Source organism: Marmota marmota, unplaced genomic scaffold (assembly GCF_001458135.2).
Source record: "Marmota marmota marmota unplaced genomic scaffold, marMar, whole genome shotgun sequence".
NCBI classification, from domain to species: domain Eukaryota; kingdom Metazoa; phylum Chordata; class Mammalia; order Rodentia; family Sciuridae; genus Marmota; species Marmota marmota.
This window is the reverse complement of record NW_026000170.1, coordinates 233,154-245,468: the sequence shown is the minus strand read 5'-3', so window position 1 is coordinate 245,468 and position 12,315 is coordinate 233,154. Positions and strand designations below refer to the sequence as shown.

The 12,315-nt window shown below is 40.0% G+C and overlaps 1 protein-coding gene across 4 annotated transcripts in view; it reads right to left on the bottom strand.

Moving 5' to 3' along the window:
• Positions 1-2,388: 2,388 nt before the first annotated feature.
• Positions 2,389-12,315, bottom strand: part of Dguok (deoxyguanosine kinase) — a 35,503-nt gene continuing 25,576 nt past the window's right edge. For 3 of the 4 annotated variants that reach the window (XM_015499796.2, XM_015499798.2, XM_048787366.1), the window contains 4 exons: positions 10,590-10,737; positions 4,080-4,195; positions 3,260-3,359; positions 2,389-2,638 (listed from right to left, as the gene is read on the bottom strand). In XM_015499796.2, coding sequence (XP_015355282.1) covers positions 2,612-2,638; positions 3,260-3,359; positions 4,080-4,195; positions 10,590-10,737 — 391 coding nt within the window. In that variant the 3' untranslated portion in view covers positions 2,389-2,611. The remainder of the gene's footprint in view (positions 2,639-3,259; positions 3,360-4,079; positions 4,196-10,589; positions 10,738-12,315) is intronic. The other variant, XM_015499797.2, reaches the window with a different exon arrangement.

The following is a 12,315-nucleotide window of genomic DNA, read 5'->3' as shown; positions in this document are numbered from 1 at the left end:
AATGTTGGCTCCTTGATTTACAGACCCTCATAGTACATCTGTACTTCTTTTGAAATGTGATCACGTCTGCAATTTATTTATAACACTTGTTCAATATATGACAAGTTCTTATAGGACAAAGTCTGCCTTTTGTCATGTTCGCCATTATCTCCTTGGTATCTAGAATATGCAGATACTAAAAAATATTTGCCGATGAGTGAAGAGTGAGGGCCTACTGCTATTATTCTAGGTCTACTGGTGATTTCTATATTACTGGTTCCTGGAAACACAGATGGGAATTAAATAATTGGGCCCTTCAAAGCTAAATGGCTAAAATCACTGTTTCCAAAACACATCAAACATCCTATCTTCATCTCTGGTCTTGTCCAGAATCTGAAGCAGCAACCAAGCATGAGAATAAGTGGGATATACTTTCAACACAGATGTCAGGACACTTCAATAGGGGAGAGAACAGTCTTTTCATCACATGGTGTTCACTGGGACAACTGGATACTCACATGCAAAGGAATGAAGGATTCTTTTCTTTCTTCTTTTTTCACATTTTTTTGGTTGTCAATGGATCTTTTATTTATTTATATGCAGTGCTGAGGATGGAACCCAGGGTCTCACACACGCCAGGCAAGTACTCTACCACCGAGCCATAACTCGATAACTCCTGGATTATTTTCTTTTTTCAATATTTTTTTAGTTATCAATGGAACTTTTACTTTATTTATATGTGGTGCTGAGAATCGAACCCAGGGCCTCACACGTTAGGAAGCATTCTACCACTGAGCCACAACCCCAGCCCTGGATTATTTTCTTTATACAAAAAAATTAACTCAAAGTGGATCATAAATCTAAAGATAAAAGAGTTAAAATAGTAAGACTCTTAGAAGAAAATATAGGAGCTGGGTATGGTGGCACACATCTGCAATCCCAGGTACGCAGGACCTCAAAGCAGGAAAACAGTAAGTTCAAGGCAGACCAGACAATTTAGTGAGAACCTGTCTCAAAATAAAAAATAAATAAATAAAAGAAAGAAAACAGAATATTTGTGATTGTGGGTTAATTTTGGTTATTTGCTACAAAAGGCATAAATGACTAAAATAAATAAAATGGACTTCATTAAAATGAAAAAAATATTTGTTTGTGCTTCAAAGGATGCTATCAGGAAAATAAAAAGACAACTAGTAGAATGGGGGAAATATTTGTAAATCATTATATCTATCTGATCAGCATCAAGAACTCTCAGGATTTGAATTCAGTTACCCAAGTAAGACATACAAATGATCAGAAAGTACCTACAAAATGTCAACATCATCAACCATCAGAGGAATATATATCAAAACTACAATGAGATATCATTCCACACCCCTAGGACAGCTATATCAAAATGATAGATATCAATGAATGGATAAATGAAATATGACATATCCATAAAATGAAACATTAGACATGCTACAATCTGGAAGAACCTTGAAGACATTATGCTAAGTAAAAAAAGACTATGTATTTCCATTTATGAAATGTCCAGATTAGGCAAATCTGACAGACAGAAAGTAAATTGGTGGTTATATAGGATTAAACGGCAGGGGACAATCTTGGGGGAAAAACAAGATATGGGCTTTATCTGGAGTGATGCATATGTTCTGGAAATTGCTATTGGTTGTACAACCCTAAGATTATACTAAAAACCATTGAGTTGTGTACCCTTTAAATGAATTAATGATTATGAATAATATATTAATAATGCTGTTAAATTTTGAAGTGGTATAAAGAAATTGTTGAAATTTTCCCCAAACATGACACATTTGTTAGAAGCCAGTCTCTCACTCATTTTCCCAAAGTATGAAGAACAGAAACACATATTTCTGTCTTCCAGGATACTCCAAGTCTCAAGTTCATTTTCCTGTGTGTCTGCAGAACTTTTCAAGGTTCAGTGTAGGAAATTCAATACTGGTGAATCCCGGGCCTATAAGCTTCTTGCAATAGAACATTTCAATTCTATATAGCCATGTATTTTTCCTCCTTAACAATAAATTGTCCTTGAAGCTTGAAGAGCAGCACAAAAACTTCTTTCTGTACAGAGAGTGACACTCCATTCAGGGTATCTGAAATTGACCTGGCACGGTATTCTGAGTAAGCCAGAGTGCCATCCTGGATGGCCTACCCCTAAATGTTAGATGCCGAACTTTGGGCTCTTGATGTTCTCTCCTTTTCTTTCTTTTGACCAGGTCTGGAGATATAACTCAGTGATACAGGCCCTGGGTTAAATCCTCAACATAGAAAGGTTGGGAGGGTGGGGGGTGAGAAAGAAAGAAAGAAAAAGAAAACTGATATGGGGGAGTTCAGAGCAGGCACCAATAGAGACATCCTGAAATAAAATGAATAAATTAATTAGAAAAATAAAGAAATGTCAATCAACTTTATTTTCAAAGTCCTTGATACATACATACATATAAAGAAAGATAATGGCAAAATCTAAAGACAGCACAAACCACACCCCTGTTGTCAAGAGTGCTTGAGGGGCAAAAGGGAAAGGGGATGAAAAGGTGGGTGGGAGGTTTAATATTTTCTAGCTTCAGAAAGTCAGAGAGCCCAGATCACAGCCAAAACATCTTAGTATGGGTTACAGATTCTTTACAAAGGTGTTTACCTGCGGGAAAGAGAAAATCCGAGTTAAATTTCACATTTTCAGCAGACTATTCAATGGTTATCCACAATGTGTATGTATGCAGTCCCATGAGTTTTTGTGAGAAAGAGAAAATAGGCCTGAAGAAGAAATGTGAGCTACCCAGGATTGTATAGCGGCAAGTGGCAGAGCTGGGAATAAAATCCAGAAGTCTCATTTCCCCAGTTTTAGAATACCTTAGAGGAGGAAGTCAGCTGGCAAGCATATATTACAAGTCAATTATTCAATAATTATTACCCTACATACTTCAGAGAATAGGAATTATATTTATAGCGTGTACAAGATCCCATTGGCTTTCAGAGTGTGAACTGCAATTTGAGATGCAAACCCCAAAGCCCAATGTATTAAACTTTGAAGCAAAGACCAGAAGATAAAAATACAACAAGAAGAAAACTACTAGAAATTAGAAGTTAAGATCCTTTTCATAGGGCTGGAATTGTGGCTCAGTGGTATAATGCTTGCCTAGCATGGGTGAGGACTGGGTTTGATCCTCAGTACCACATAAAAATAAATAAATAAAATAAGGGGATTGTGTCCACCTACAACTTAAAAGTTAAAAAAAAAAAAAAAAAAAGTCCTTCCCACCTTCTTCATGAGTTCTTCTTGTCTGGTTACTTCTTCAGAGAAATCATCATTGACATCCAATACCAGAACCGGAATGTTTGACAGAGCTTCAAAGTGGAGCCTATAGGAAGCATGAACACAAAAAAGAAATCTGAACCAAGCTTCATATACTCATCAAATTTTAAGAGTTCAGAGAACAGATATTAATTCACATGGCTTCTCACATGTGAAATAGCACATAAACAGCATTAAAATAACAACAGAAACCTCAATAAAGCTGACTCGAAAGAAAATGGCTAAGATTTCTTTTTATTCCTGAGACTGATTCTGAAGGTCAGAGCTCTTAAACATTTTAAGTGGACAACATATTAAACCTAAAGGGGGGACAGTCCAGAAACTAAGAATATCACTTTAATAAAACTGACATTTTTCCAAATTTTTAAATTCTCCATCCTGAGCCAAGTGTCACCACTATCAATTACAATGTTTAATCTAGAGAAATGTACAAGAGAGAAAAGAAACAAAAAGCTGAAGCAATAGTATCTAATAAAAAATGGATCAACAACTTTTTTTTTTGGGGGGGGGGACGGTGTACTGGGGATGGAACCCAGGGACATTTTACCATTGAGCTACAGTCTCAGACCTTTTTATTTTTAATTTTGAGACAAGGTCTTGCAAAGTTGCTGAGGCTGGCTTCAAACTTGAGATTCTCCTGCCTCAGCCTTCAGAGTCATTGGGATTATCGGTGTGAGCCATCACATGTCTGGTTGAACTCTTGTTTTGAACAATCACCTGTAGAAAAATAGATCTCTGTCTGATATTGCTCTTTTCTCCAACTCACTTGGTTGTCTTGTGAATAAGCCAGGCTTCGTGCTGACCATGAAGCTGCTCGAGATAAGCCAGCTCAATTCCTTTCTCTTCCTCCCTGGCCCTCCGGTGCAGTCTCTTCAAACAAACCTAAAAGACAATCCCCAGGTCTATTGAGTTCATCTGCTGTTGTGTCTGTTACAATGCCATCTCGGAAGCACTGAGACCAATATAATATCTATGTGTCCATCTTGGGCAACACAAGTCATAGTCTTGCTTCTGTTGCCTTGTTCTGGAATTTTATTCCATCAGATGATCTATACCATCCTTTTTACCTCCACCTGAACCTTAGACCTGCTCCTCCTCTGGAGTATTCTTAGCTAATTAATGGCAAACATCATTCACCCAGTCAGCTAAGCCAGGAACCTGGTAGTACCTTTCCTTCTCCACCAGCCAATCAATGAGGAAGTCAGAAAATTCTCTGTAATATCTCTAATTGGTTATCTCTTGCTGCCTTAATCAGGTGCTCACTGACTCTTACCTGGACTATAGCAAGTCTTTTGCATCTCTGCCTTTTAAAGAAGTATTTGAAAAGAGCAAAGGCCATAAAGTCTGGAGTTAATCTGTCTCCATCATGCACAATGGTGTCATCTTGGTGCATTTCCCCATCTTCCACCCACCCCACATATCCCCCAGAATTCACTGATGTTAAGGCATATCAAGCCCCTGGCAAAAGCTGTTCTCCCCTGAAAGTCTGTCCCCTTAGTCCAGCCTTCCATAGCACTGCAATGGATAATGACATTACTTTCTTTGCTTAAAATAGTTTACACGCTTCTTACTGCCTATAGCCATAACCACAAGGTTCAAGGAAGTATGAGTGGCCTTTTATTTATAAAATGTAAGTAATTTGAAACATCTCTTTCATGTTATACCAAATACTCTCTCTAGAGTAGGATGCAAAATCTGCATAGGTCAAAGATAAAACAAGGAAATGAAAAGAAAAAACAAAACAAAACAAACAAAAAAACGGGAGGCTCGACACCAACCCACCTCCCCGCATTAACTGTGTGTTGAACAATATTTATTCTGCATCTGGTAGAAAGTCTGAAGCACACTGGCTCAGAGAAAGCAGATGTCTCCTTCGTTACTTGTCACACAAATACTTCTTACACCTCTTATTTCTCCTCAACTTCCTTAGCTCTTCCCCTGGCCTTGCTGCTTCAGCCAGATTTGACCTTCTTCCTCTGAGACAGGTCAAGCTCCTTCATTTCTCAAAACTTTTGCTCCAAATGTTTGTTTTGCCTGAACTGCCCCTGTTTTTCTGTCTGCCAGGAAAATGTTTTATTATTGAATGTCATCTGTCCTGGAAGTAAACTAGAAGTATAGATGGATTAACCCACTAATTTAGGACCTCCTCTCTCAAATACTTAAAAAATGTGAGCATTATCCCCAAATGTAGTAGACAATATTCTCAAAAACTTGGGGTCTTTGCTGTTTCCCTCTTATCTTTCTACTAAGCAAATTTCACTTAGGACTTTATGTCCAGCTTTCCAAACTAATGAGAAGACACAGGTCTCAAAGATTAACACTTTTAGTTGTTATCTCTTCTATGCTTTTTCCCTAATCAATTAATAATAATTGCCCCTAACTTAGATATAGCACTGTCCTTGGAATCTGATTTGCTGTTAGCAATTTGGACATAAGGGAGGAGGCAGCATGGACTCATGGAAAGGCAGGGTGCCTCAAATTCCTACTTTCTATGGAGGTCCCCTTTACCTGTGACCCACCCTCAGAGCTCCACTCTGAGAACTGAATGCTGGCAAGGCTCTGGGCAAATACAGACTACTGTTTTTCAGATGAATCAGAGTTTAGAGTGAGGTCTGCACAGGACACTTAGGAGGGCACACAGTGACTGGGGGACACCCAGAAGGCAGGGTTAGACTCTGTCCTGCTTAGGGCTAAGCACGGGATATGGCTGAGTAGGTGGCCAAAAAATATTCTTGCATGTATTCACTTACTGTTTTCAGCTGGGCACAGTGGCACACACTTATAATCCTATTGATTTTTGAAGCAGAGAGAGGAGCATGCCAAGTTCGAGGCCAGCATGGGCAACTTAGTGAGATCCTGTCTCAAAATAAAAAATACAAAGGGCAAGGGATATAGCTAAGTGGTAATGTGCCCTAGGTTCAATATCCAGTACTGGGGGAAAAAAAATTACTCTCTACTCTAGTTTTTCCATCTATCTTTTTCTCCTACTTTGATTTGCTTTGAGTGTAGGGTGGTGGTGGGGATACTGGGGATTGAACTCAGGGGCACTCTACCTCTGAGCTATACCCCCAGCTATTTTTATTTTATTTTGAGGCAGGGGTCTCACTAAATTGCTGAGGCTGGCTTTGAACTTGTGATCCTCCTGCCTCAGTCTCCTGAGTTGCTGGAATTACCAGTGTGTGTCACCATGCCTGGCTTACTTTCTTTTCTACTTTCCGTCACTTGGAACCTGCCTCTTTTTCTTTCCTTCTACCTTTCTACCTCTGTGTCCCCACCCTTAATGGTGACAGCTCTAAGACCTCCCCTTCTTCTCCTTCCCCAATCCCAGCTTTTTAGTGTATCCCTGACATCCAGCTACCTAGTTTTCTTTACCCACAACCTATGTTATTAACTTTCTGTGTACTTTCAGAAATAATTTATACACATACTTTCACTTTTTTTTTAAAGCATATAAACGGTGTTCCACCATATACTTGGTACCTGTTTTACTTCACTAAGCATAAATCTTAAAAAACACATTAGTACATAAAGAACTTTCTCATTCTTTTTTATGGCCTTAAAGTTTTCTAATGTATAGCCAGAGCACAATAAATTCTAACAGTCTCTATTGATGACCATTGGGTCATTTCCAATAATTTGCTACGACAAACAATGCTGCCTGATACACAGGCCACTCTGCCCATGTGTGAACATATCTATGGAGTAAATTCCAAGCAACTGATTAATAGGCCAAAAAGTATGAGCTTACTGCCAAACTACCTCCTTGGAAGTCAACCAATTTATATTCCCATCAGTAAGTAGTTTGGGATTTCCTAAACTACTACCGATTCTCTACTTCTCTGAGAGAAAAATATTATCTGAATTAGTGAATATTTTTTAAATATTAGAACACTGCAATTCTTACAAAGCTACTTAGAATTCATTGCTTCAGATGCTGATGTGAACACTGATTTATTAAAATAGGCTAATATTGTCCTTTTTACTATTAATTTACTAAACAAAGCAAACATCCCCCCCACCCCAGAAGTCTAGGTAAACTCCTATTTTGAACATGTGGCATAATTCTTGCTTTACTGACATGGTTATAACAAATTCTTTTTTTAAAAAAAGTTCAAATAGTGCTTTTGCCTGGCTCCACTCATCACAGTCCTCCTAGGGAATATATACTTGAATGAGAACAGGAAAGACAATGTAGGTGTATACTGCAGGGAGGGATCCTTTAGCTAACCTCCTAGACAACAGGGAGAAGAGCTAGTATGACTGCTCAGGGTCAGAGACAGGAACTGGATGGTGACCACCGCTGGATCTGTTCACTGTGCCTCCCAATCCCCAAACCCAGGTACCATTTGTTCTCACACATCTACTGTATGCCAGTCTCCATGCTTCACTGTCCCAGGCAAGGCTTTGAGGCACCCTGGCTGGCTGCAAAACTCTACCTAATTCCAAGGTACCGAGGAAACACCAAGATCCAGCCATTTCTCTTCTGATTTTTTAAAATTACAAGCTTGTTTGTTTTTTAGAATTTAATGGAAAACAGGTGAAAAGGAGCTGAAGGCCCTACTGAGGTCGATCCATCTCACATGCTCTAAACAGAATTGTCAGCACTCTGTGCTGAGTATTGAGCACTGGTACAGTTTTTACACAAAGATATTTTAACTTCTGTTCTGCTGTTCTCTTGGGCAACAAGGAAGGATGTGGGCATTCCTGAATCCCTGGGTCTAATGCCATCAAAAAAAGAACTAAAATCCCCATCTACAGGCGAGGGTTGTAGCTCAGTGGTAGAGAGAGCACTTGCCTAGTACATGTGAGGCACTGGGTTTGATCCTAAGCACCACAATAAAAATAAATAAATAAAATAAAGGTACTGTGTCCATCTACAACTAAAAATAACCAAAACAAACAAACAAAAAACCCCCCTAGAATTAAAACAACAACAAAACAACACCATCTAATCCCCAACAAGCTTTTTTCCTTCTCTGCCATTAAGTTGCAATAATCCTTTGACTCACTTCATCCTATACCAGTTCATCCTATACCAGCTAAAGTACTTTAGTTAATCTCCTCAAAAGAATATATCAAGACTCTCCAGAGATAATCATCATCATCACCATCACTGCCCCTATTCCTCTCATAGGTCATTCCCTCAGAGTACATACAAAAAAGTGAAAGAGATTTGCTTGCTTTCCTGTGGGTCCCAGTACCTGAGTCCAACCTCCACTCCCCAAAAAAAGGGGCCGGTGAGTTGGCCAGGCAGCACTGTTTTACTCTTAGGAACAGATCAGCCCACCTCCTCCTTTGCTCCTCCCAACACTGTCTTCATGATACTAAGCTGCTGTGCTGAACTTTTGTCTCCCTTGGAACAAGCTGGGTCAGAACTCTCCCTTCTAATGCCCAACCTCTCAAGCTTCTGCTTCCTTGAATCCAGTCATCCCATGACTCCCATGGAAAACTTGTCACCTTTTTAAATGCCAACCACAATCTTCACTCAACCCAACAACATAGTTGTGAGTCCTCCTGGGAGCAAGCCTTCTCTCACCTTAAACCCGACCCTCAGCTACTTCAAGCTATCCTCTTTGGCAAGGGATTTCTCTTTCCCTATTCACTGATACCTACCTCTAAAATAATCACTTTCATTAATTTGCCTCTTATATACCTGCTCCCAAGCAATGAAAACCACTGAAAGAAGTCTCAGAAATGTCAAATGGCATTAATGCACCTAACTTTAGCCTAGTTCTCTTTTTTGTGGTGCCAGGGATTAAACCCAGGGGTGCTTAATCATCAAGCCATATTTCTAGCCCTTTTTATCTGAGACAGGGTCTTGCTAAATTGCTGAAACTGGCTTAGAATTTGTGATCCTCCTGCCTCAACCTTCCAAGCTGCTGGGATTATAGATGTGTACCACTGCACAGGCTAGAGTGGTTCTTGTCATAAAAAGAAGCTTCACAGGACTGGGATTGTGGCTCAGCAGTAGAGCACTTGCCTAACATGTGCAAGGCCCTAGGTTCAATCCTCAGCACCACATAAAAATAAAATAAAGATTATTGTGTCCAACTACAACTAACAAATAAATATATTTAAAACAAAAAAGAAGCAGCAGCTTCATAAAAGGTTCTCAGCCCTCTGGCCTCAAGAACCTCTAGTTCATTTTCATTTTAAACCTTAAGACTCTTTATTTCTGTGTACTCTCTTATTCCCTCCTAATTTAGCTTCTGCCTTATAATTTCTAGAAACCCTCAAAACAAAGATCCCCAGTATCTGGATCTCGTCATATTCAAAGGTTTCTTGTTTGGTTGCTCCTTTCCCAAGGTAAGATCCTTCTTTCCAGTCCTCTGCTCCACGGCCTGTGTGAGTCTCTGAGACAGGGACTCTCCTACTTGTTTTCTGACCCTATTCAATCTGCTCTCAGGCTCACTTTTGCCATGAGGCTTATCCCTAGCTCTGAAAAACACGGCCTTTAGCATGCAGACAGCTTTCCTTTCTTCTAAGATTACGTGGTATAGTTGGCATTTAAGTATTTCTCAAAAGCTGAGAGCAACGCATCTCTCAGCAAGTTCCTCTCACCTTGACTTGAAATCCCACTCCAGAAGTCTTTAGAGATATCTTGTCCCAGTCATGGATTTTATAGACAAGGACCCCTCCAGTGCAAAGCTTTCCCTGGGGCTGCCTACTCTCACTGCCAGTCAGCAGAAACCAAAGACCATGCTGTCTCCACAGACTTCAGTCTCCTGCCATGATGTCATCCTGTATGTTGGCTGGCTTCAAAGTGCAAGTCAGAAAGCCACAGAATGAACTTCTATAGTCCATCCTACCATACCCATGGCCTCCTCAACATTCCAAAAGAGGCAATAAATTAGGGCAATATCAGGATGAGGTGAGAAAAATCCTCTTTCTCTCCCTCTCCACATCCTATTCAGAAAACCAATGAGATCATTACAACATCATATGACCCTGCCACTGGAAGGAAGCACTGAGGCCACTGGCTACAGTTCAGAGTGTCCATGCCATAAACCTAGAGTGACAGGGATAGTGCCCAATTTATTCTTGCTTTGTGGCTTCATTAAGCAGGACCCTTTAATGCATACTTAATTGCTTGAGCACACTGCTGCACAAAACCTGTGGGAAATGGGTTGCTCAACACTAGATTAGGAGGTGTCCACCTATTGCTCTCTCTGCCCTGTATAATGCCTGTGTTCTAACTTCTCCAACAAGAAAATCTGAAAGTCACCCTCTTAGTTTCATGAAGCCCTGAAGACGAAGGTTTTAGGTTCAGAGTTACCTGGGGAGTAGCCTGGAGGTAGATGAAGCCATGTAATGACAGTCGACTGGCAAACTCCTGCAGGAGAAAAGTATGCCAGTCCTGATAGATGTGCCATTCGATGTCACTGAGGGAACCATTTTCAAAAAGATTCTTGGCAAAGATATACCTGGTTAGAAATGTAAGTGGGATGGGGTGGGGATGGAGGAAGAATGGGAAATGGAATGAAAAGCATAAGAGAGAGACAAGCACAAAAATCAATAACCACTTGTTCCATGTCTGTTCAAAGCACTTAACCTTTCTAGCTCCTCATCAATCCTTAAGAAATCTGAATTCTTAACCCACAGCTCCCTCCCTGCTCAACACTATGGTGGAAAACAGTACCTCAACTTAAAGGCTGAGACCACAGCTTTCCAGATGCAATAAGTCACTGCAAGAAAAGGGATACCAGAAGAGTAACTCATTGGTCCAGGACAATTTTTCAACCAGCTGAGACACATAGCAAAGGGTGCAACTTTTGGGATTTCCTGGGATAGCAAGGCCCCAAACAAAACCTATAATCCCAGTGGCTCGGGAGGCTGAGAAAGGAGGATCATGAATTCAAAGCTGGCCTCAGCAACTGAGAGTCAGTGAGACCCAATGAGGTCAGTGAGACCCTGTCTCTAAGTAAAATACAAAATAAGGCTGGGAACGTGGCTCAGTGGTTGAATATCCAAGTTCAATGCCTGGTACCTACCCCCCAAAAAACAAAAACAAGTGAATCCAGCATAAAGCCACTCAGCATATTATATTTAAGGACTGAAGGCCTCTGAGTCCTCTGCCTGCTAAGCCACCCTTTTGTCTAGCTGAGAAATGAAGAGGGAACTACCTTTATGTGGTGTCATCTATGAAGCAGGAAATACATTTCTTACTAACTTCAGTATTAACAAGAAAGTAGACTCTCCGCCAAAGTATGTATGAGCTCCTACTGGCTTGCTTCCTCTGCTGCTAAACTTCTAAGTCAGATTAAAGACTCTAAAGCTGCAAATCAAACTAGCTTTGCTTCTTGCTTACTTCCACAACAAAAGGAGGCTCTGGTAAATAGGAAGTCAGAGCTAAACAGAAATCATGGCTTTGGAGGGGTCAAGTCCGTTTTCAAATCACAGGCATTTTGATATAAAACACAATTTATATCCTCAACAATGAACTCCGGTTTCTAAGGCAATGCTCAGCAACTGGCTACTTCTGGGAAAATGAAATTCAGAATCCTTGTGTATGAATGACTTGGGGAAGACAGTGAGTGTGCCTTTAAGAGTGTGCCTTTAATAGATCCTGGCTGTAATGCTCACTAGCCATGACACATTGGAAAGTCACCTGAACTCTCTCAACCCATTACTGTGATGATTGCACATAATACTCATAAAGTGCTTAGAAAAAGTGACTGGTGGATTATTTAAAATATCTTTGTTATTACTGCAGTGCTTTTTGCTGGCTATAAAGAAGCTAATGTGAAAATAACAAAAGCAAACTTTCTTAGTCTAGAATGATTTTGCTATAGCTTAGCTGAAGGCAAAAGGAAAAAGGTGTCTTTTATAAATCAAGTTCTGAAAAATGTTGTTAGCTTTTCCACAGATAACTAGAAGAAGAAATTCAGATGCTATAAAGAAAAATTTAGAAGTTCTATAAAATGGGCCCTGAGGATGAGCACATCCCTTATTTTTCCAAAGCTAGTAGTGATAGGTGAGAGGGAGTAGAAGATAAGGTTTTG